This window comes from Dreissena polymorpha, chromosome 14 (genome assembly GCF_020536995.1).
Source record: "Dreissena polymorpha isolate Duluth1 chromosome 14, UMN_Dpol_1.0, whole genome shotgun sequence".
NCBI classification, from domain to species: Eukaryota; Metazoa; Mollusca; class Bivalvia; order Myida; family Dreissenidae; genus Dreissena; species Dreissena polymorpha.
In genome coordinates this window covers 29,498,339-29,523,670 of record NC_068368.1, presented here as the reverse complement: position 1 = coordinate 29,523,670, position 25,332 = coordinate 29,498,339, and the positions used below count along the sequence as shown (strand labels likewise).

Here is a 25,332-nt window from a genome sequence, read left to right as displayed (position 1 = left end):
AATTTAAGTAACTTTACACTAAATTACATTCATATCATCAGTCGACGTTGCAATCTACACGAAGAGTTGGCGCTCCATGCTCTCACATACAATCTGTATTAGTATCTTATTATAAAAAGTAGTATACTTTTGCTTTTATGTTTTGAAAATAGTGAACATGTTTACTGTTTCATGATAAAAAAAGAAGTACCTAATTAAAAAGTAGGTTATTATCACGGGGTTGATTACTACAGCAGTAGTCGATATTAATTGCCGCCTTAGAGTCTTTTGATGATTTTTGCTTTGGCAGACTCTCAGATTTATTCTGAACGCGAATTATTTCAGCTAACTACAGCAGGGACTTGTACAGAACCATAATGCCTTTGATTGTGTCGGTAAATCTAGCTATACATAGCTAATGTTGAAATGTTACTACTGTAACCGACTTTAAATAAAAGTTTGTATCTTGTATCAAGGTATGCAAAGATTTATAAATACACATGTTTCTAGATTGATCTTTGAGCTATGCAGGCTCCAGTCAAATCTCTGCTCGGAGGGTGTTGCCGCTGTATCAAATAACGAATGTAGCAAATGCTTCAATTATACTGAAGTGATACACTTATTTTTTTTTATATGATAGTTGCTTAATATTTGTATGCCCCCCTTCGAAGAAGAGGGGGTATATTGCTTTGCTCATGTCGGTCGGTAGGTCGGTACGTCCACCAGGTGGTTGCCAGACGATAACTCAAGAACGCTTGGGCCTAGGATAATGAAACTTCATAGGTACATGATCATGACTTGCAGATGACCCCAATTGATTTTGAGGTCACTAGGTCAAAGGTCAAGGTGACCCGAAATAGTAAAATGGTTTCCGGATGATAACTCAAGAACGCATACGCCTAGGATCATGAAACTTCATGGGTAGATTGATCATGACTCGCAGATGACCACTATTGATTTTGAGGTCACTAGGTCAAAGGTCAAGGTCACGGTGACCCGAAATAGTAAAATGGTTTCCGGATGATAACTCAAGAATGCAAACGCCTAGGATCGTGAAGCTTCATGGGTAGATTGATCATGACTCGCAGATGACCCCTATTGATTTTGAGGTCACTAGGTCAAAGGTCAAGGTCACGGTGACCCGAAATAGTAAAATGATTTTCGGATGATAATTCAAGAACGCATATGCTTTGGATCATGAAACTTTATAGGTAGATTGATCATGACTTGCAGATGACCCCTATTGATTTTCAGGTCACTAGGTCAAAGGTCAAGGTCACGGTGACCCGAAATAGTAAAATGATTTTCGGATGATAACTGAAGAACGCATATGCCTAGGATCATGAAACTTCATAGGTCGATTGATCATGACTCGCAGGTGACCCCTTTTGATTTTGAGGTCACAAGGTCAAAGGTCAAGGTCACGGTGACCCGAAATAGTAAAATGATTTTCGGATGATAACTCAAAAACGCTTTTGCCTAGGATCATGAAACTTCATAGGTACATTGATCGTGACTTGCAGATGACCCCTATTGATTTTCAGGTCAAGGTCACAGTGACAAAAGTCGTATTCACACAATGGCTGCCAGTACAACGGACAGCCCATACGGGGGGCATGCATGTTTTACAAACAGCCCTTGTTCCTAATAACGCCATGTGTACATTTAGATATACACCTATGCTGAGAGTACTGCGTATCGGTGGGTACGACGTATCGATGTAATCCAAAACATGTCAAATATCTGCCCCAAATCTTCTTAGTTCCGATGCTGAATGTTTACAAGTTTTTTCACACTTTATTGTAAACAAAAACATAACCTTTAAATGGCCTGTCTACGGGTAAATATGTTCTCCTTTATAACAAAATACGATGTCGGTGTCAAAATCATGCACAGTTGCATAAGTTTTGTTAAGGATTGAGAAAGTATTTCAGGATTTTCGATTGCTGTTTTACCGAATAGAAATATGCCATAGTAAAATGACGTCACATGGTAATGCACGTGTAAGACGGTGCTGTATGCTACTACGATTACTATTACTCGCTCAAACTTCAAACCATTCTATTGAAATAAAATGTTGCTTTTTAATTGTATATTTTTCCTGGGTGTTTCCATTTTTTTTTAATTTTCAGTTACGCACATCGTCGAATTCGATCTGAGGAAAAGTCGACATAATAATTGTTAAAACTAATTTGACATTAATGGACTAGACAATTCAAAGTTACTGCTAAATTGTTGTTTTTTTTTAAATATGTAAGAATGTTAAGTTTATTTTTTATGTTTTTCTAAAATGCACATATTATATTAATATATCAAACATTAACCTATGCATACACTGAAATAAAAGGTAAAACGTTATGTATTTTATATAACTAACACTTGCTCTTATATTATACACCAATGTCAGTTCCGAACTTTATGCAAGTAATTTACAAAGCGGCTAACCGTTAATACACCGATACGCAGTACTTACTCTTCATAATAAACAAAATGGCGTCCGACCGTAAGCAGAACCCGGCCGATTTCGAGATAGAATGTTCCATCACATCATAAAAGAACCTAATTTCTTCACAAAATGGATAAAATAACAACGAACCGATGTTTTTTCTTTGACTAATTAAGATAAAAAAATATTTGTAGACAAAGGCTTAATACACCGATACGCGGTATCGTCAGTTAACGAATTGTAAAATGCCTTTTTAAAGAGGAAGACTTTATAACGCAGAATTAATTCAACTATTGCGTCATTTAGGAATTTACCTATATAATTGAATGTTATCACATTACAGCAGATAGGAAAACACGCATTCTGAATGATATCTGTTAAATTATTTATGATTCATTAATTGTCGATATTTTTTAAGCTACTAATCTTTTCTTTTTGAGTGAAACAATCATGATCTTCATGTCGCCATTATCCCCTCTTTGCATCGATTCCAGTGATTTGAAAAGCCGGAAACTCTGACTCCTTGAAGTCGACTGTTCGTCGTGAGCCAGTCCCAAATGAGACCCGTCACGTGATTGTATAGAGGAAGTCTGATTGGTTGTCCAAAGTCCTCCTGAGTGGTTTACAGATCTTTACAGTTCCGTACGGGGCATACTTGAGAGGAGCTTTGGGAAATTGGGGCATGCTGAATGTGCAAAAATTGATCTCCAATATCAGCCTGTTCAGTCATCACAGGCTAATCAGGATAACACTTTCTGTCTTAACTGCATTTTCGCTTGGCTGATACTATTTTAAACGAAAATTACTTTAAAAAAACGAAAACTGTCGTCCCTGATCAGGCCGCATGGATTGCACAGGCTACTCTTGGACGACACTTTACTCACATGCATTGAGCCCCGTTTTCCCAGAGCGCCGCTTAGATATGTCGCATGCGTCAAGCCCGGTTTTCAAAGAGTGCCTACGGAGAGACAATACCATTGTTGTATTTTATTGTACAATTTTTTCTTTTTCCGAAATTTACGAGGAAAGAAACGACAAACCTAAATATTCAACATTAACGAAGAAGTTTATATTTTGTCATTTAGGTCAGACTGTATTTATTACATATCAGTCAGAAAAAAAGATGAAAAAATGATAAAGGTTTATATTTCAGCATTAAGGCAGACTGAATTTACCATATAGCAGTCAGAAACAAGAGCTGTCTCCATCGGAAGACATATGCCCCCAAAAAACGTTTTTTTTCGAAACCTAAACGCAGATTTTGAAACCTTAACGCGAACCCTAAGTTCAAGGTCAATGCCAAAGGGGTCACATTTTTTGTACGTTTGGAAAGGCCTTGTCCATATACACATGCAACTTCAAGGTTACATCTGAAGCTACATAGAAGTTATGAGCATTTTTCGAAACCTAAACGCTTAAGTGTGACAGACAGACGGACAGACAGAAAGACAGACAGACGGACAGTGCGATCACTATATGCCCACCTTCAGGGGCATAACAATAATTTTGCGCAAGAAGATTTATATGAAGTTTGGTGACGATCCGATGACAATTACTTGAGTAATTCAGCGGAAATGCAATTTTTTGATGAATTAATGTCCGTAACTGAGAAGTGCGTGGGTAAATTTGGCTGATTATCGAACTTATACTAGATTGTATTTCCTTACACATTGTTATGAAGTTTGGTAAAGATCCGATGACAATTGCTTGAGTTATTGAGCGGAAACGATGATTCAAGGGCCGTAACTAAGGAATTTCGAAGTCAATTTGGCTGATAATCGAACTTGACCTAGATCTTATGACCTTACAGTGTGGCAAAGATCCTATGATATTTGCTCGAATTATTGAGCGGAAACGAGATTTTTTTTTCGATGATTCAAGGGCCATAACTCAGAAGTGTCCGGGTCAATTTGGCTGATTATCAAACTTGACCTAGGTGTTATTGCTTTCACATTTTCATGACGTATTGTGATGATACAATGACAATTGCTGGAGTTATTTAGCGGACACGAGAAAAAAAACTCAATTTTACAATGATTCAAGGGCCGTAACTAAGGAGTGTCTGGGTCAATTTGGCCGATTATCCAACTTGACCTAGATGCTATTGCCTTACACATTTTCATGAAGTTTGGTGAAGATCTGATGACAATTGCTTGAGTTATTAAGCGGAAACGAGAAAAAAAAAACAATTTTACGACGATTTAAGGGCCGTAACTCAAGTGTGTCTGGGTCAATTTGGCCGATTACCCAACTTGACCTACATCTTATTGCTTTACACATTTGCATGAAGTTTAGTGAAGATCAGATGACAATTGCTCGAGTTATTGAGCGGAAACGAGAAAAAAAACAATTTTACGATTATCTAAGGGCCATAACTCAGGAGTGTCTGGGCCAAATTGGCCGATTATCGAACTTGACCTAGATGTTATTGCATTACACATTTTCATGAAGTTTGGTGAAGATCTGATGACAATTGCTTGACTTATTGAGCGGAAACTAATCCGGACGGACGGACGGACTTACTAACTAACTAACTAACGGACGTTGCGATTTTGATATGCCCCCAAAATGAACGATTGATAGAGATCAGAACGGTGGAAGTATACTCGGGCATTTCATTGGCGCCATTAAAATGAGTAGTTTCCAGTATTCTAAATTTTATGTTTTGTCAAAAATATTGGTACGTTAAAAAAGGTAAGTATTTTCTGTATGTCATTCTCTCGGAGGGAGTAAAAATGTCACAATTTCCTCGAGTTATTAGCCTTGTGCGCTGCCAAAAAATGTCAGTAGCCTTTGTTACTGTGTGGTATTCCCTAGGTTCGATTTCAAAATGGTCAGTATTTCCTTCATTAAAATCGTTTAAAAACATCAGTTTCCACCGCATTCTTCAGTTCAATCGTTTAAAGCATTTCCTGGTTTTATTAATTTTATTTACAACAAATGTCAATATTTTTTGCATAATTCAGTTGGCGCTCTCAAAGAATGTCATTCTTTCCTAGTGTTATTTAATTGGCGCGTTTAAAAGTACCATCCTCTGGTTATTTTATTGGCACTCAAAAACCGTGAGTATTTGCCCATGTTTTTTCATTGGCGCGTTTAAAACAACGTCAGTATTTCCTCTTGATATTCACTTGGCGCGGTTTTCAAAAAGGTCAGTATTTATTCGTGCTATCACATTTACCCGTTTCCAAAAACATGTCAATATTTATCTATGTAATACACTCACGTTAAGAAATGTCAGAATTTTCTCATGTTATTCATTTTCGCGCTTATTGTCCGTGTTAAAATTCTGAAGTATATCCGGAAGGTCGCGGTTCTTTGTTTCGTCCAGAAATACACACATGCCAGTGGATAGCAGACATACGATGCCGCTAACGAGGTACAGCAGTCCTTTGATATCCCGACTCTGAACAGAGAAAACAATTAAACTGCTTGAAGATAGTTTTACGGATTTTTACTAATATTTTTTATCGGAAATAATGTTGTCATGTACACTTTTTTATTGTGATTGTACAATTTTGAAGAAACATTGCAATTTAAACATAAATCGCCGAAAACTAAACAAAGAATTCGAATATTCCGATGGGAAGTTGGTGTTGTAGTCCCCATAAGCAACACTGATGCGATTTTGTTTTAATATAAATATGTTTATTCAGATATGTTTCATTATAATGCGCTCTTATAGTGGGCAACTTCTTGAGATTGTGTGCGTACTTAACTACAGTAATTGTTTTCAATAACATCAAATTCCCACAAAACCGATATCTGAAAACCAACAGTAAATGTTGTCGAATTTCACGAAAAGTCTTTAAACATGACCCGCATGTTACCAGCGTGATTATCTGCGGGGCCACCATGGATCCCACCCTGGATACGGAGCTGATGAACCCTCCGCCAATGAATCTGCGTGGAAACAAATGCAATCAAATTTTGAACGCCTTAATAAAATTGATATGCTTTTTTCACTCTATTATTGATATTATAGATTTATAAAATTATTTAGAGGTAAACAATTGTCATTTTTAGGTGCACGACATTCTCATACACAAATACAGATTTCCATGGCAACCATGTCAATGACAACCAGTCTCACCTCACGACCGTTGGAAAGGACTCCTGAGACCACAGCGTGTTGATATCCCACGCAGCGCCCACAAAAAGCTTGGCTCCTAGAGCGAGCACGTTCAATGACGTACCGGAAATAGACAGGTCTGAAGAGACGAAGCGATATTTGGATAACTTGAATGCATTTGCATTAAGAATAAGCTCTTGCCTTATAAAATCAGCAGACTCTCGAAAGTTTGGCTGCAATTTTAAGCTATTCAGTTTTAACTTAAATATTTTCAGTTTTGATGTGGTTTCTTTCGGTCCGGAGGAAACCTTATATCTAGAACCCCATGGTGAGCACAAATTCCTTCGCAATCCATAAGAGCGGGAGTCGAACCCGGGTCACCAGGGGAAAAAAGATTATGTACAAGCCACTGCGCTAACCGGAGAGCCAGATGCCGCGAGGTCATACTTACTTAGGAATTTGAATAGTCCAACAAGCAACGCAAACACGCCTCCCAATGCATAGAGGCCGGTGCAGGTCCACTTCCGGCCGCCCCTGGAAAGTTATTTATCATGAAATAGTCGGACCCCACCCAAATTCATGATAGGTAATACTATACAGTTTTAACCAAAAACATCGAATTGGCAAGTTTCAGAAATCGTTACGCAATTGATAAAGCGTACGACAAGCAATGTAATGATATGGCAACATTGAAGTAATAAAAGTACACGTCTGTCAGTGTATTTCGGCAAGCTATTCTATACACACATCCTCTACCAAATAACACTTTCAATCCCCTACTGCAATATATTATCATTACAACTGTTATTTGCAGCCTTATCATGTTACCCATTTATTGATCGTTGTTGTTGTTAAAATGTGCAATGAAACCTGAATAAAGCGGGTTTTCGGTTGATTTTAATTTACTTTGGAATGGTACACCTACCACGTGTTGAAGAGGACCGCGAGAGAGTCGCCGGGTATGTCAATGACGCTGACGAGGAAGAAATTGAGGTAGAAGTTACCCGACAGCTCTTGGACCCCGAAAGCGATACCGTAGTAGCTGTATGAAGAAAACAGCCTGAAAGCAAAATAAAATAAAGTGTGAAGCATCAAATAACGAACATTTCTGTACATCCGTCCGACCATATCTATGTCCAGACATATTATAACTTCAGCGTTTATTAGTCATTTGCTAACCTCACCACCCGAGTACGTAGTGATCGTTAGGAGCGGTTATCTTACCGTGTTGTCCGTTGTCAGTCAGTGCGCGTGAGTCCTTGAACTTTTTTCGTTTAGTGGCTTTTCTTTATTAACCGCTAATAACGTGAAAGTAATAATGTTCGTCCAATCATCACGAAACTTGCTCAGAATATTTTGTTATACGTATATCTCGGCAAAGATCGAAAATGGATTTGGAAATATCACCAAAGATTCTCAAAACAGTTCAGTTCTCCAATTCACAGAAGATCGACATATGGCCTATTGCCCTCTTAAGGTTCATGGGAGGGATAAAATTCATTAAAACTTCGCTTTGGTTTTTCTTCATTCAATGCGGTACAATATGGTCAAACTATATATCATTTTAAAGCTAAAGACGGATAGAATAACATAAACACATTTTTGACATTCAATATTTTTTTTTGCTTTATTTATATTTTGGTTTAAAACCAATACATTTTTACACTTATTTGCAAAATCTCAATCTAAAGTTAGGAAGGATTTGCACTACCGTAAGTTGAATAAATACAAAGCTATATACATATTCAAGGTCAAGTTAGCAACATTTCACAGAAAATTATTGTCAGAAAACAACAAATGAGTTTTTATTCAACTGCATTTTTTGGATAAATTTCCTAAACAAAGTTCTAAAAATAAATAAACGTAACTACTTTTTAAAAATCCAGGTATGGTGGATAATAAGAGTCACCATTGTATTTCAAAGGCTTAACAATTTTGCTATTTAACCCTTAATCAAATTGCAAATTTTAAACCATCTCAAATTGAAATAGAATGCAGACGACATATAAAATTGTAAAGGAATTTAAAGAAATTGGCTAACCGATTGTTTTTATATTTCGATTCCTTCTACCTTTTTTGCTCCGTAGAAAAACGTGCATTACAATTCGGTCGAAATCACGTGGAGTGGTAAGAAAACACATCATTATTTTGACAGTTGGGCCGCAACTAGTAAAACAACTGTTAACATTAATCAGGAAGTGATCGCACTTAATAACAGAAATGACCACACAGAGATACAATCACTTAACCCATTGCAAATCTTTTTCTGAAAATTGTCCCCCACCCGTCTTTTTTAGTGTATTTTTATTGTTTTTCTGGAGCCGAAGTGCATCTCACAGAGTATCCATCCGACTTCCGTTGTTGTCACTTTCGTTATTAAAAACTCCGTATAAAAATAATTATTTTTGCATTTAGGTTGTTGAAGCGATGTATTATTCTATATTAACAATACAATAGTATACCGTGATGAATTGAGCGCAGTTTCGTTTCGATCTTTCTGTCAGTCTGTAAGCGTACTATTTTGTTCGCAATAATACAAGTACATGTGAATCGACAACAATTGTAAACATTGGTAAAATTCTTCGTACAAAGTTATTTTTTTTTGGAGTGTTTATGAGGTCTGATCATGCAGTTTGCACACATCAACGGAAAGATTACAATCCAATGCATTCGACAACGTCAACCATTTGGAACGTCAATCAGGCGATGAGTGAGTTTTTAGCATGTTTCTATCTATTTCATGAATTTAAAAATGGCTACCCCAATCTTGATCAAATGACATGTGTTCCAGTTTTGATATTTCTAGATTTGTAAACTTCATTCACCTTTTAAGCGTAATTTGCCCTCGTCAATGTCGATATTATTCACTAGTGCTATACTTTTCCACCGAACTACGTTGAAGAAACATGATTCAGATTTTTGAAAATCATTTTAGTGTTAAAATCGCTCAGTATTTTGATTGATTTTGTCGATTGTATGAGATGTTGCTGTACAAAATTGGTAGCGGGTTGAAGGAAAACCATCCTTTTAAGCATATATGTATACATTTTCAATGTGGCACCTTTCGTTTAGTCAAATTTGAGTTCAATGCTAGGGGTCCCACATTTTTCAAACTGAAGCCTCTACAGGAACCTTAATTTACTTAATGACAAACATGCGTCATCATGTTGAGTTTCTGTATCATGTGCAACACAAGCTCAACGGTGAATGTCACAATATCATGTCGAAGGTCAAAATGTGCATAAAACACCCGTCCGTGCCACAATTTGTCTCTATAACACATCTAATTAAAATTGTGTTCAATTGATTAAATAAATATTCGAAGGTCACTTAATATTCTTTTTAATAGATTACTTAAACATTTGTTTTTACAGATACAGCTATAAAAGAGCAACATGTTGTACCATATCAGAGCAAACAAAATTGTTGTCTTCCGTGTTTGGCGTGATCGAAACAAATCTAATACGGAATAAACCCTCAGCAATTTAGTCACTTCGGCTTCCTTCTGCTCTTTTTCGATGGCGACAGAAAGCTTCGTGAGATTAGGTTCAGATCTGCGATTTACGCGTGCAACTTTACGGATTGCTGCTGCCGCGGATTGCACTTTTCCGTTGGAGACGAGCCACCGAAAGCTTTCAACAAAATAGCTGAAATAATTATTAAATACTGTACTTAAGACGTTGACTTCAACACAAATATGATAGGAATCAATGCAACACATGGTAACGAAATAAAATGCTATGAAACATAAATATCGCAACGCGCAAAAAAACTCAACAGAAAATAAAATTGAATATAGCAATACAACATTAAACGAACAGAATTAAGCAACGCAAAACAAAGCAACACAATCGAACACAACGCAATGCAACTCAAGCTTATGTAAAACAAAGCAATACTACGAACAAACAAACGCAACACGTACAAACCCAAAATATTCAGCAAGTAAATGCAAAACAACGCAACATGAAGCAATGTTAAACAAACAGTTTAATGCGACCTACTGAATGCATCGCAAAAAAAAAACAACAAGGCACACAAAACAACTACAAAAAAAGCCACGAAAGAAGACGACAACGCAGATAAACAAACAAAAAAGTCAACGCAGAACATATTAGCCATGTTCTGAGAAAACTGGGCTTTATGCATGTGCGTGAAGTGTCATCCCACATTAGCCTGTGCAGTTCGCACAGGCTAATCAGGGACGAAACTTTACGCTTAAACTAGATTTTTGGTAAAAAGGGACTTCCTTTAAACGAAAAATATCTTAAAAGCGGAAAGTGTCGTCCCTGATTAGCATGTGCGAACTGCACAGGCTAATCTGGGACGACACTTTACGCACATGCATAAAGCCCAGTTTTCTCAGAACGCGACTCATATACTTACAACCATCCAATCATCACCAACCCCGAGCCCGCCGCTATGACAATGTGGATATCTTTCCAGTCACGTGACCAGTAGCAAAACGCCGCCAGGGCGCCGCCCCATAATGCCCAGTTTGGTAAGGCGATGAGATACACGCGCCATCTATTCGGAATGTACTCGAACATCAGCGGCGCTGCCATCCACCCCGTACAGCCGAGACCAATGATGAACCTTCGCAAATTATTGAAATGAGAGCATAATGCCCGTCTCATGCGTTACAAATCGTATATCCTTAGTACCATGCACGTAAAATCGTAGTAGTTTGCTTACTTAGGAATGCGAAGTACATTATATGTGTTTTTCACATACTACCAATTACCCGTTACAAATCTTACAATTTTAGTTCAATCTTAAGTTTCACCTCTTTGCTAATAAATGTATCCGAAATTACAAATGTTATTTTCGTATATCACTAATATATCGTAAGAAACCTCCATTCTTCTAATTGGTAATGGTTCGTCTTTCCTTTAATGAGCAAAACATATTGTATTGACATTGTTGAGTCACCTCATGCAAGCGAACATTTGCCAGTTCACGGAGAAGTAGGAGATAAGATTGGCCACGCCTAGAACGAACACATTCAGGAAGAAAGTTGGCTTCCTACCAATCCCGTCTGACACGTGACCCCAGAAAATCCCGCCCACCAGCATGCCCGACATCTGGATGGTGGTGATCGTCTGCGAGACCCACTGCCGGTCACAGACGAGACCCCACTAATAGAGATTCAAACACAAATAATAATAATAACAATACTAATAATGATGATAATGATGATTTTAACGACTCGAAGTAACAATTGAATTCCAGTCGTTAACGGATTTATTTGTTCCGTAAAAAACAACGGTGGTTGATGTAGACAATACGTCTGAAAATACAAAATAATTGAAAACTAAGAACATGCTTTAAAATTGGAAAAATATAGGCTTTAAGCTGTAATAATACACACAACGTAAAAATTATTATGAGATAAACCATAAGCTTCCTAATATCTGTATTAAGTAACTAATTATATGTTCCCAAGCTTAAAAGTGGTGAAAACACAAAACTGTAGGGTACGTAAACAATGAGTACGAAACCATAGAAATTGAGCATGGCCATATTTACAGAAGAAAAATGAATTTATTAATATTTACTTTGTATAGAATGACACAGTATTAACATTAAAATCTAAACTTACAGTGGAAAAAGTCTAGCATATTAGGATTATCAAATTTGATGATTACGCGCGCGAGGCTAATTGTATGGAGTAACCACGATAAGCTTCCCAGAAAAATAAAGGCTACATTACACCAGATCTTGAAAAACAAACGCGTTCCAATACACTCCCCACCTGATATCGAAGATATCACACAAAATGAAATTTAAGATAAAATATTGGAACACAATGAAAGGTTTTAACAAGGAACTACAATATACATGATATTGTTAATAACAGAAGCCTTAGGTGAATTTATACCAAGCACTTTATCATATCCATGTCTCAAAAACCAGAAAATATCCTATTATCTTTCATAAACTGAAAATAAAGTTCAAACAACATCTTGTAGAAATGGAAACATACTACACAGTAAAGCATAACACATTAAATGCTAAACACATATACAAGGTACATGAAACTGGACAAAACAATCAAGATGATGTTCATATCAAGTTAATATTTGCTTATGCATGTTCAAACAAATTCACACACATCCTTGGAATAACACTGTAGTTAAGTCAATCAACCTGATGAGCTCAGTAATTGGTCTGACGAAGTTCGAAGTCTTCCCCATCCTGCACGACACGCACTTTCACAGACCGGACATTGCCGTCTTCGCTAGGATAAGTGCTCTCAATCACACCCAGTAGCCAACGATTCCGATGCAACTCATGATCTCTGAGGATAACGACATCCCCAGCTCGCACATTTTCTTCCTCCAGCTGCCATTTCTGTCTGTTCTGAAAGCACTGTAGGTAACCTTATTTTCAACGTTTCCAGAACGTGTTTGACAAAACCTGCACATACTTCCATTGAGAAGAGTATATCTCTTTCAAACTCTAAGCTGACACGGTTTCTGCGTAAGAGGTAAAGCAGGAGTCATGACTTCTGGTACTTCTGGGTCGTAGTATATCTGGGCTATAGGTCGCGAGTTGATTATAGCACAGGCTTCATATATGAACGTAGAGAATACTTCGTGTGTTAATGCTCTACCATAGTTTCCAAGAAGCTTAGAGTCCAGAACTCTTCTTGCAATACATATTAGACGTTATCATGAACCTCCTATATGCGACGCATGATGAGGGTAGAATCTTCAAATTATCTTGTTGTCTTTTAGATGCGTGACCACATACTGCCACTGATGTGAGCTAGATCGTTTGAGGACAATGTCAACTCGGTCATATGTGTAGAAGCGAAGTTTTCGATTATGAATGTATCCCAAAACGACTCTTCTGTCTAAATGGTACAAGAAAATCTCCAAGGAAATACTCAATTGTTCTGCAATTACGTTTTTATTCTGTGGCAAGAACAGCGGCGCACAGTTCTAGTCTAGGAATAGTGGTGCCCCAAGCTGGAGTCAGTTTGGATTTACCCATGATGAAACCAACTTCTTCCTTTGAACCAAATAAGGCTCTCATATACGCGATTGCAGAGATCGCCTTTTCTGATGCATCTGAGAACACATCTACCTTAAATGAATCTGCGTAGCTCAAATCGTTTAGTAAGAACATTCTTCGAATGCGAATTCCTTCAGTAGATTTAAGTAACTCCTTCCAAAGTTTCAACTTTTTCTCAATATTATCAGGCAACCTTTCATCCCACATGCCTGAACCATGAGCTGTGATCTCACGAGCAAGAATTTTACCTTGAATAGTGATTGGACTTAGAAACCCAAGTGGGTTAAAAATGCTACTAACAGCAGAGATTACACCACGCTTGGTGAACGGCGTATTAGGTATGTTGAGGTTGAAACTAAAAAGATCTTCACTGATATTCCAGGACAAACCAAGACTGGCCTGAATGGGAAGATCATCGGCAAAGATGTCCATCGACGACACACTTTTTGCTCTGTCTTCTGCTGGAAAGGCAGCCATTACTTCAATTGAGTTCGAAACTACTTTTTGAAGTTTAATGATTGCGGTCTTCAGTGCTTGTTGTGTCATTCCTATCAACCTAATAGCTTCTTCTGAGGTAACGCAGGAAGTCAATCCGTCATCAACATAGAAGTCGTTTTCAACAAACCTCTTAATTTCTGGTTCAGCATCTTCTACAGTTTTACGAAGGCCATACGTAGCTACAGATGGAGAGTGAGTGTTTCCAAAAACATGTACTGGATCATTAGACTCATACCAAAAGAACCTCAACCAAAAAACAGTAAAACGTCTGTTGGATGTCGCACATGATGGCAACAGAAATGCGTCTGAATCTCAGCAGAACTCCAAGCAAGTTGTTGGTGAAGTTCGGACCAGACAGAAGCACTGCATTCAAAGAGCTGCTATTGAAAACCACTGAAGAGTCGAACACACCTCTGATTTTGTCAGGTTTCCGTTGATGGTTCACGCCAAAAAGGGGTAAATACCAGGTTTCTGTTCCCTGTGGTAATGCAGGGGCCTTTTCCGCTGCACCTGATTTGAAGATCTGATCCATAAACTCGACCATGTGACGCTGTTTTGTAAAATTCTTCTTTAAAGAATTGTCGAGAATCTGAGCCCTTTTGTACACCTGGATCCTGTTATTCGGCAGTCGGGGCCTTGGTTCCACGAATGGAAGTGGGGCTTTCCAATGTCCACTGCCATCCTTCTTCATACCTTCATTCATAACCTTTAAGAAATCAATATCTTCCCGCGATAAACCGATTTTGTCATCTTCGCTTGTTGTTTTAAAGACATCCTTGCCAAGGGGGAATATCGTCCAACAAGCCATGATCAAGTTGTTCTTTAAGAACCAGATCACTTTTGCATAGGGCAAACAATGAAGGACGACCATTTGTAATATGAGTCTTGAAAGTGTATTTGGAAGCAGATTAGTAAACTTTGCCTAGGCACACTTCGCCCACAATAACCAATCCTAAGTGGAGACGCTGCGCAAATGATTCAACCTTCCGCCCAACCACCTGTTCCTTAACAGGATGTGCTTCGAGCGTATCCGTTCCAATGATCAAACCAATTTCAGCCTTTTCGTCCAAAGGTGGTATACAACTAGTAAGACCATTGAGATGAGGGTAATGATGAGTTATTTTTGGTGAGGGAATTTCAGATCGATCATTTTGAATGTCACATACGACGACATTGTTCAATGTCAGTTCACTATTACCATCGGCAGATCTTATGTACATCTCTGGAACAATGCGTGCTTTGATGACCGTACTTCCACCGCAGGAGTTTAGTGTGTATCTTTGCACCGGCCCAGTCACTCCAAGTTCGTCTAAAATAGCTAGAATAGCTAAAGTTCTGTTGCTTTGATCATCATGCATGGCATAAATAAACACTTGTTCGTCTGGGTTTATATGCATCTAAACAAGCATAGTCTTGAAACAGGAGCGCCCACTGAAGTCACAACATAAAGACGTACATAACGTTGAAATTTTACTTAATTGATCAGCTGTCTGCTCCCCACTATTATGCTGTTGTTTTAGCGATGTTGAACTTCTTCCTTCGCCATGCATGGTTGAGCGTGCGATCTGCCCTGACAAATCTTGCATATAACATCTTTCTGGCATCTGCGATATGAATGCTTATCAGTCTCACAGCAACGGAAGCAAATTTTGTTTTCTCGTAATAAATTTGTCCTTTCCTGCAATGATTTTTGTCGGAAGAGTCTAAAGGCATTCAAAGGATGTCCCACTCCGTGCAAAATGAACTTATTCTTCCTTTCCGACTTTGAATCACTTATTTCAGTTTTCTTGACATTTATAAAATTCCTGTTATTAGTCGATGTCCCAGCTCTTGTTGGACCTGTGGCATTTGTCCTGGTAGCAAAAGACCGTTCCCTTGAGCCAGCAATGTGATCTTGCGAAGGGATCACAAGGCCTGGATCGTTGGAACGTGAATACATCTCAGAGTGAAATTTGGTGAACACACAGAATGGTGAATAAACCACATTGTTAACCTGTTCTTGCTTCAAAGATTCAATGTCTGTAACTATATCTAACAATTCATACATTCGTGCGTGTTCATTGCTATTGTCTATTTTGGGTACACGAGCCAGCTTTTCTCTGACAGATGCCTCAACCATTTCTGGCCCTCCATAACGTTCATTTAATCTATTCCATATTTACTGTATTGCCCTGGCAGGATTACATGCATTAGCGACTCGGATACTATTTGCTTGGGAAGAAGATTTGGGTCCCAAATATTTAATGACCAAGTCGAGTTCTTCATATAGACCCATTCCAAGTTCAGCAACTATACCCTCAAAGCTGGCTTTCCATATTGGGTAAGATCCAAGCTGATCATTAAAGCTTGAGAAACGTGCCATTAGTAACTGTTTCTTGATCAGGCATTTGGAAAAGTCTGACACAAATGGCGCATCTGTTACACCCTTCGCGTTTTGCACCTGATTAGAAGGCATCACCTGTTCAAAAGGTAAGTGGCTACCAGGAAAAGGCGTAGACTGCTTCCAAGGCATAGACTGCGGCTGAGGTGTAGACTGCAGCCAAGGCGTATGCTGCGGCTGAGGAAAAGACTGCAGCTGAGGCATAGACTGCAGCCAAGGCGTAGACTGCGGCTGAGGCGTAGACTGCAGCCGAGGCGTAGACTGCAGCTGAGGCGTAGCCTGCGGCTGAGGCACAGGCTGTGGCAAAGACTGCGACCAAGGCGTAGACTGCAGCTGAAGCGTAGACTGCGGCCGATGCGTAGACTGCGGCTGAGGCGTAGACTGCAGGTGAGGCGTAGACTGCGGCTGATGCATAGACTGCGGCTGAAGCGTAGACTGCAGCTGAGGTATAGATTGCGGCTGAGGCATAGTCTGCAACTGAGGCGTAGACAGCGGCTGAGGCGTAGACTGCAGCTAAGGCATAGACTGTAGCTGAGGCGCAGACTGCAGACAAGGCGTAGACTATAGCTGAGGCGTAGATTGTAGCTGAGGCGTAGACTGCGGCAGTGGCATAGACTGCAGCTGAGGCGCAGACTGCAGATGAGGCGTAGATTGCAGTTGAAGTGTAGACTGCAGTTGAGGCGTAGTCTGCAGCTGAAGCGTAGACTGCATCAAAGGCGTAGACTGCATCTAAGGCGTAGACTGCAGACAAGGCGTAGACTGCAGCTGAGGCATAGACAGCGGCTGAGGCATAGACTGCAGATGAGATGTAGACTGCAGCTGAGGCGCAGACTGCAGACAAGGCGTAGACTGCGGCTGTGGCATAGACTGCAGCTGAGGCTCAGACTGCAGTTGATGTGTAGACAGCAGCTGAGGCATAGACTGCAGCAAAGAGGTAGACTACATCTGAGGCGCAGATTGCAGACAAGGCGTAAACTGCAGCTGAGGCGTAGACAGCGGCTGAGGTGTAGACTGCAGCAAAGGCGTAGACTGCAGCGGAGGCGCAGACTGCAAACAAGGCGTAGACTGCAGCTGAGGCGTAGACTGCAGCTGAAGCGTAGACCGCAGCAAAGGCGTAGACTGCGGCTTATGCGTAGACTGCAGCTGAAGCGCAGACTGCGGCTGAAGCGTAGATTGCAGCCAAGGCGTAGACTGCGGCTGAGACGCAGACTGTGGCTGAGGCGTAGACTGCAGCTGAGGAGTAGACTGCTGTTGAGGGGTAGGCTGCAGCTGAGAAATAGACTGCAGCTGAGGCACAGACTGAAGATGAGGGGTAGACTGCAGCTTGAGCGCAGACTGCAGCGGAGGCATAGACTGCACCTGAGGCATAGATTGCAGCTGAAGCGTAGACTGCGGTTTAGGCGTAGACTGCAACTGAAGCGCAGACTGCGGCTGAAGCGTAGACTGCAGCTGAGGAGTAGACTGCTGTTGAGGAGTAGGCTGCAGCTGAGAAATAGACTGCAGCTGAGGCACAGACTGAAGATGAGTGGTAGATTGCAGCTTGAGCGCAGACTGCAGCGGAGGCATAGACTGCACCTGAGGCATAGACTGCAGCTGAAGCGTAGACTGCGGTTTAGGCGTAGACTGCAACTGAAGCGCAGTCTGCGGCTGAAGCGTAGATTGCAGCCAAGGCGTAGGCTGCGGCTGAGACGCAGACTGTGGCTGAGGCGTAGACTGCAGCTGAGGAGTAGACTGCATCTGAGGCATAGGCTGCAGCTGAGGCGCAGACTGCGGATCAGGAAGGTTGTTTTTATAGTCTAAGGTCCTTAGGTATGTATGTCCACTGCTGCATGAGGGCAGGTCTGAGCAATCTTGTTCCATCATGTACAGCTTTGTCTCTTCCATTCTCAAGTTGAATTCTTCTTTTAAAATATTTTCTTGCAAACGTACCGGTAGTTCTTGTAGTTTTATGTCTGCCTGTCTTTTTTCATACTCTAGATGGAGATTTGCCAACTCCAATTTAGTCCTCTGAGTCGAAGTTGAAGACCTTTGCGATCTTGACTTATTTCTAGGAAGCTTATCTGTATCTTGTGCTGGGCTTGTTTTTTCTTGGTACGACATGGTCCGCCAACCAATTCTCTCAGATCTTCTTATCGTCTTTCCATCCATTGCTTGCGTTGTTTTTTACTTAACGACTCCAAGTAACAATTGAATTCCAGTCGAAAGTTAACAGATTTATTGGTTCCGTAAATGATGATGATGATGATAATGATGATGATGATGATAATGATGATAATGATGATGATGATGATGATGATGATGATGATGATGATGATGATGATGATGATGATGATGATGATGATGATAATGCTGCTGTCGCGTCCCTCCCCATTCATCCTTTCTTCTGTTTAAGACTGGATTGGGACAAGTGGTGAACTTTGTATACGTTCATTTCTTCCAAACCTTTGTCTCAAGCAGAGTACTGTGCAAAAGTGTTATATGACAAGTATGCTGTTAAGTACAGTGAAAACAAAACGCAGTCCGTTTTTTATACATGATTGTCCTTTGCGCCTTCGTCTTAGAATACTTTATAGGCGGTTTATTTCAAACAAGTCGATAAATTGTGTATTAAATTTCTGCGAAATATAAATGCGTAACATTATAGACATATAGCGCCAACTGTTAGAACAATTTTAACACCTTTACTGGTCTGTGTATTTACTGCCTTTTCGTTTTAAGTTTTGAATGAAAATTTAATACGAAAATACACATAATATCATGTTAGTTTCCATTTTCTAATAACCCCAAACTAATGCAAAATACAGAAAACAACACTTATGTCTTTATGGCATTGTTCGTTGTACTAATTATAAAACAAAACACAAACTTAATACAATGTACTACGAAATTTTATTTTTTTTGAAAATTAAAATGAAGTGCGTAGGTGGTGGAATGGTACAACAATTTTACAATTATTTTTATCAACTTTAATGCATTCAACGCGCATCGCGCTTTCATACCAAAATATTTTTTTTAAACAGTCGCTGACAAACGACCTCATTATTACTTAAGACGTCACACGGTGATAGGGCAAATACCACAACTTTTCCGCTCACCGTCGAAATTTTATACTCCTGACAAGAGCACCGTATCCTTCTGTCAAAAATATGGCCGCAAACTTTTTCATGTCGGGTATGCGGATACTTTGGTAACAGATGGCACTTCGATACCAGTTAACAACAAAAGCCACTTGCGAGAGGTAAGTTCATCAGGGTTTTTTAAGTTATATCATAAAGATTAGTTTTTTAAACAAGGCGCATGGTCGAGTTTATAAATGGTGTATCGTTTTCTATTGCAATAAAAAACATCACGGAAGAATGGTAGATTTTTCCCAAAAAAATAGAAAATTCGGTGCCATCTGTTTTCAAAGTATCCGCATACCCAGCGTTTTTTGGCGAGTCCATAAATGAAAGAAAAAAACGAGATTAAAGGTAAGTTGGTAATAAAAATATATTCCATCGAACGAAGTAAATACTTAACATTTAATTGCCGTTTACCGCATAAAAATTGAGTCGCTATTAACTTCAAAATACTGAAAACAATTTGAGCATGTCGTCAAAGAAGTGACTTACCTGACACGAACAATCGTATTTTTGGCAGATTTTTAACATTTTAAATGAAAGATTTTTTTGTTCAACGGTATCTTATTGAAGAAGAATCAATAGACAACACATTATGGCATGCTTTGTTGAATATAACTGGGATTTTTACATTTACACGTGTCGACAAGTACGCACCGCTCAACACTGACATGATACAAATATGAACACCGCTCAACAATGTCCGTAAAAGCACCGCATCTTTATGGTTTTCTGGCACCGCTTTATTCTGATATTTTTTCTTTCAGAAGGAAGAGACGTCCAAATGTATTTTTGAACAAACCAAAAAACAAGAAAATGAGACTTTCCTCCGGATGCTGAATATTACAATGTACTTTGACAATATTTGGTTTTCTATTGATTTTTTAATACTTGACGTTAATAACTATATTTGTAATGTCTTTTCTATGGAGACATGCACTCACAAGCTTCTATAGACAGTCTCAATTTTTTTTAAATAATTGTAACCCCTTTGTTTCTGAAATAAGTAGTCGAGAGCATCTTTGGTATATATCTTTGGTTTTTGCCATAAACACCAAATTCAGTAAATTTAACCAATGCAACATCACTTTGTACACTCTATACATAACTAAATTTATTATTTCCTTCGGTTAGTTTTACACCAACATTTGCTTATACCTTTCCATAATCGTAGCTGGACATTTGTTTACTGATTATTAATCTGAAATCAATAAATAATAATTTTCAATAATGATTGTATTTTACCACAACAATATAGATAAATTGAATCATGAGACTTAAACATGTGCCCTCCACGTGCTGGAAAGCAAGACAATCGATCCCGGTGAACCTTTTTTCAAGATCAATTCTGGGACATGTAACTTTTATAAATGGAAGATTATCGTAAATAAATTCAGCTCACGGTGGCTCGTTCTAGCTAATCATTTAAAACCATGTGCATAAGTTTGCGGTGCCACGAATTTCAGTGACTCGGAATATAAATACGGTGTTTATAATCAGTGTTGCGCGGTGCATCGATATTTATGAAAGTGATGCATGTTTTACCAAACATTAGACCTTTAACAAATATTGAAAAAAACAGGTTCATATAACATGTTCTTTTTATATACACAATGAATTAAGTCTGTCACATCAGGTCTGACACATCGACAATCATCTGATTATTACATTTTTATCACAAGTACGAATGCTGTCGAGCGCGACACGACTTTTTGTAAACAATTTTTCAAAGTCATGCTAATATTTCACGACTGGTAAACTTTAAAATAGACGACATATTGGTTCAGAAATTTGATGGAGTGCTTCGCAAGTGGCAATCATTTTGCAGTGTCTTATGATAAAACATTTTGTCACCCACTGACCTTCGTCCGCAATGTTTCTTTTCGTCAGTAGGATACGGTGCTCTTGTCAGAAGTATAAATTTGCCGGTGAGCGGAATAGTTGTGGCAATCGCCTTATCACCGTGGTGTTGGTATATTTGGATATACATATATGCAAATAACAAACATCTTGATAATTAAAACCAAAACAAATGTATAACGTAACCCAATCATTGCCCACACATGTTCAAGTTTTGTTAAAACTTTAAATAAAACATAACATGCACATTATAACAACACTCGCCCAAGTTTTGTTAAAACTTTAAATAAAACATAACACGCACATTATAACAACACTCGCCCAAGTTTCTGAGAATAATTTGCTCGATTCGACCTCGAAAATCGTCGTTTATTTTGCGTGCATCACACATAAAGAGTACTATGTACGTCATTGGAACGCGACAACTCGAAGAACATTTACTCACACGAGTCTGTCAAAATACTGTGCTTGCAAAAGATACACTTAATTGTAAGCTATTAATAATTGCAAATATTTTACTTTGACATCATACACACACGGTGTTAATATAAGATGAAGGCATTCTTTATTCTGTCGATTACTCGTTTTTTATTGGCAAATTAACAGCAATTTGCAGTTTTTATTCATTAATTTAATTTTTACAATTGGGTCTAAAAAATATCTGTGGTTTTGATGGCTTATTTGTAGCAAAACGAGTCAAAGTGAAAACAAAATGCATGTTTCTTTTCTGAACAGCAAAGCCAGTCGTCTGTGTGTATGTGTATCTTTTAGCAATTACAGTATACGGGAACACACCCACTTCATTCTAAAGCATAATTTGTGTGATAGTCAGATTGAAACGATATATGAATAATGATATATGTTTAATTGTTTCATAATTAGATCAGCGTTAATAGGTATCAAGAAAAAAATAACGTTTTCTGCACATTGATTTTGTTTTGATTACTTGAACATAGGAAAAGGAACTTATGTGTTTAGAGATTTATATTTGATTTTTTCAAATACAAGACGACAAAATACGGTAAATACACGGACATTTGCTGGTATACTTATTTTTGGAAAACCGAATTGTGTATGTTTATTATACTTTATACGCATGAATGCAATTTACAGTATATTTGTGTGCATGTTATCACACAATTTATATTAACGTTATTGTTAATTGATTGAACGAGACTTCATACCTCACTGACGATCGTCCGCATGTTGGTGTCGTATTCAATGACGTCACACACAGTCCCGTTTACGTCACACGTGTCGGATGACGTCAAATTAGTTCCATTTTGAAATACCACGCACGTGAATCTCGGAACACTCGCGCTGTATGCCATAGTCAGCATGCTCCAGGATAGAACGACTAAAGCAAAGGAGTTATAAACCGTTCCAATAATTTGAAAAGCCCCGCAGTCGCCAGTTTCTTTGATGATGTTTCCAAGAGTTACGGGCTCCTGTTGAATGTCCCCTGATTCTATGTCTTTCTCTATAGCTCCGTACATTTTCATCCAGTTCGGCAGGTGGCGAATATTAACAAAAAATCTTTGTTTTGTGTCAGTAAGTTTCGTTTTTTTCACTGAACATACATAAAGTGGTCTCTTGTAAACTGTTTATTCTTTTCCCGAGCTATTTTACGCGGAAAAAATCGAATATCATTGTGTATACAATTGTCATATCAAACACGATTTATGTTCAGCCGTCTTATGACATGTCATGCGATTAACCACATGTATTAAGACGAATCATTTGGGCAAATAGCACGTTGCCTAGTGTGTACATTTTAATGAAATCTATACCAACTTAAACATAACTCACGCGATTAACGATTGTTCACAACTTTGTCATATTGTCATATCACATTCTTTATTATCATCTCACATGCTTTATTATCATCCTGCAAAACAGTTCCCTATACTATGTGTATACTGTACCCTAACAGTTCTAACATCATCGGTTATCTTTCGAACATAACTGTCAGCTGATAACACAGATATAAAGTGTATTTGTAGCGCGTTTATCTCTAAATAAACTTATGTTCGATATGATATGGAAAATATAGGGTCTTATCTATAAAGTAAAGTGTTGGATAGATGGCTTATTGAATTGATGTCACATAATTTCGTTTACTGCGATGTTCTAGTATAGGAAACAGAGTGCTCTTTGTTGACCTTAACCAACTTGACGATAAATACCGTGATTATTCATTAACGAGAATGCATATAAGATACAATGTATTTTGTCTCTTTTACGGCGTAGCTGTTTAACCCAGCTTTTCACTTTAAATGACCTTTACAAAACGCCAGCAGACCCGAATGAATACACTCCATTTATTGATATGTGCATAATCCCCCGTAACATCGGCAACATCACCGCGTCTTTGTAGTATAGGATGAAACACTGTGTAGGGTAATGCGGAATACTCTCTCTTTTAAAGACTGTCTTCATGCGAAAATGGGACTCATTCAAAATGCTGCCAACCTAGCTCTAGCCCAGCATGTGCCTTCGCGCAGTCTTGTCAGGACATGTATATGAATAAAAAGGAGGATACTAAGGAGATAACACGAAACCGTGCTTGTTTTTATAGCGGAAAGTGTAGCCCATGACAATACTGCGCAAGTCAGTCGGCATACGGATTGTGCGCCAAACCCCCTATCGCCTACTTCTATGGGGAACAACCAAGTTGCAAGCATTTGAATGCACGCTTCTAGCAACTATGTGTGCTTGGCCTTTTTCCTCGCATTGGTTTCCCAAGGTACGCTTAACTCGACCACGATGAGTCGTTTTCCCGCCTCTGACCAGAGGTCGATGTCGGGCCTTAGGTTTGTCTATACAATAATTGGGAAGACTAACTTCTGGTCAAGGTCAACCTTTATGAACCATCCGGTTGCACCGTTGAGGATTGGGGTTTTCTGTGTCGGCTGTTCACCCTCCTTCGCGAAGTTGATTATACGTTGTCGCAGAGTACTTCTGCGTTCCTTTTACTTTTCTTTTTTCAAGCCAGTCAGCCAACTCTCTGATGATGTTGTCATGACGCCATATGTATCTTCCTAGTGACATGGCTGTAGGGCAGCAAGAAAGAACATGTTCTAGAGTACCGGGACGATTTCACAGTTCGCTGTTGGGATCTGTTGTGAGTCCCCAACTGCAGAACTTTGCGGGTGTTGGAAGGAGGTCATGGACTGACCTGAGGATGAAGGGGAGCTGGATATCGTGCGTCGCCGCGACTGTCGCGCAAAATATCGTGTATCGCTTCATGTGTTGTTTGTCGCCCTTGATGAAAGAAGGGCGAGATAGATGGCACTATCCGGATTCCATACTCATGTCCTTGTATTTGTGAGTTAAAACTTTTGATTAAAAAAAAATAACCCCAAAGTATATCACATTTTCAAAAGCATTTTCATATAATAAAATCTTGAGCTTTTGTATGCCATTTATTGTCACTTTAAAAAAAAATATCTGAATAATGAATGCCTGTCTGTTGGTTGAAGTGCTTACTTACATCATAATTTGAGCACCTGAGGAACAACGGGCAAAGACGTTCTCTCGCAAGATTTTGCTTTTAATGTGAGTTTGTTTAGTAGTATCTGCCCTTCACATTACCTTTGTATAAAACTAGATCAGTTCAGAACTGCCGAAATAATACAAATCTTTATTAATCTAGACGATTAAAAGTTTGTTTAGGTCTCATCTCATATTATGCAGTTTAATATATTCATCAAAATAAAACACGCATACTATATTAGCAAAGAATACAAACAAGGGAGCCAACATGACCCAAGTTCTCTAACATAAAAATTGTTTGAGGGAGAATTTATTATGTTATTTTGCTTTACAAGCTGATTAAAACATATGTCCACCTGGGATATAGTTTGAACACACATTGTCAAAGACCAGGGTGCGATTCCATATTACCGAATGTGTTAGCCTTTGCCATTGTCTTTTAGATGAAATAAGTCTCCATCGA

General features: G+C 38.8%; 1 protein-coding gene across 3 annotated transcripts; it reads right to left on the bottom strand.

Annotated features, from left to right (window-relative positions):
• Positions 1-5,324: 5,324 nt before the first annotated feature.
• Positions 5,325-23,332, bottom strand: LOC127858811 (organic cation transporter protein-like). 3 transcript variants are annotated; one of them, XM_052396099.1, is made up of 9 exons: positions 22,559-23,330; positions 11,430-11,635; positions 10,884-11,093; positions 9,902-10,144; positions 7,423-7,557; positions 6,949-7,031; positions 6,519-6,636; positions 6,256-6,328; positions 5,325-5,831 (listed from the first exon to the last, which is right to left on the bottom strand). In XM_052396099.1, the coding sequence occupies exons 1-9, from the start codon at positions 22,874-22,876 to the stop codon at positions 5,679-5,681; spliced, it is 1,539 nt and encodes a 512-aa protein (XP_052252059.1). In that variant the 5' UTR covers positions 22,877-23,330; the 3' UTR covers positions 5,325-5,678. The 3 variants fall into 3 exon arrangements, with proteins under 3 accessions (XP_052252059.1, XP_052252061.1, XP_052252060.1); XM_052396101.1 differs by lacking the exon at positions 22,559-23,330 and adding an exon at positions 12,100-12,322; XM_052396100.1 differs by lacking the exon at positions 9,902-10,144 and having other exon boundaries at positions 22,559-23,332.
• Between the last annotated feature and the right edge of the window lie 2,000 nt (positions 23,333-25,332).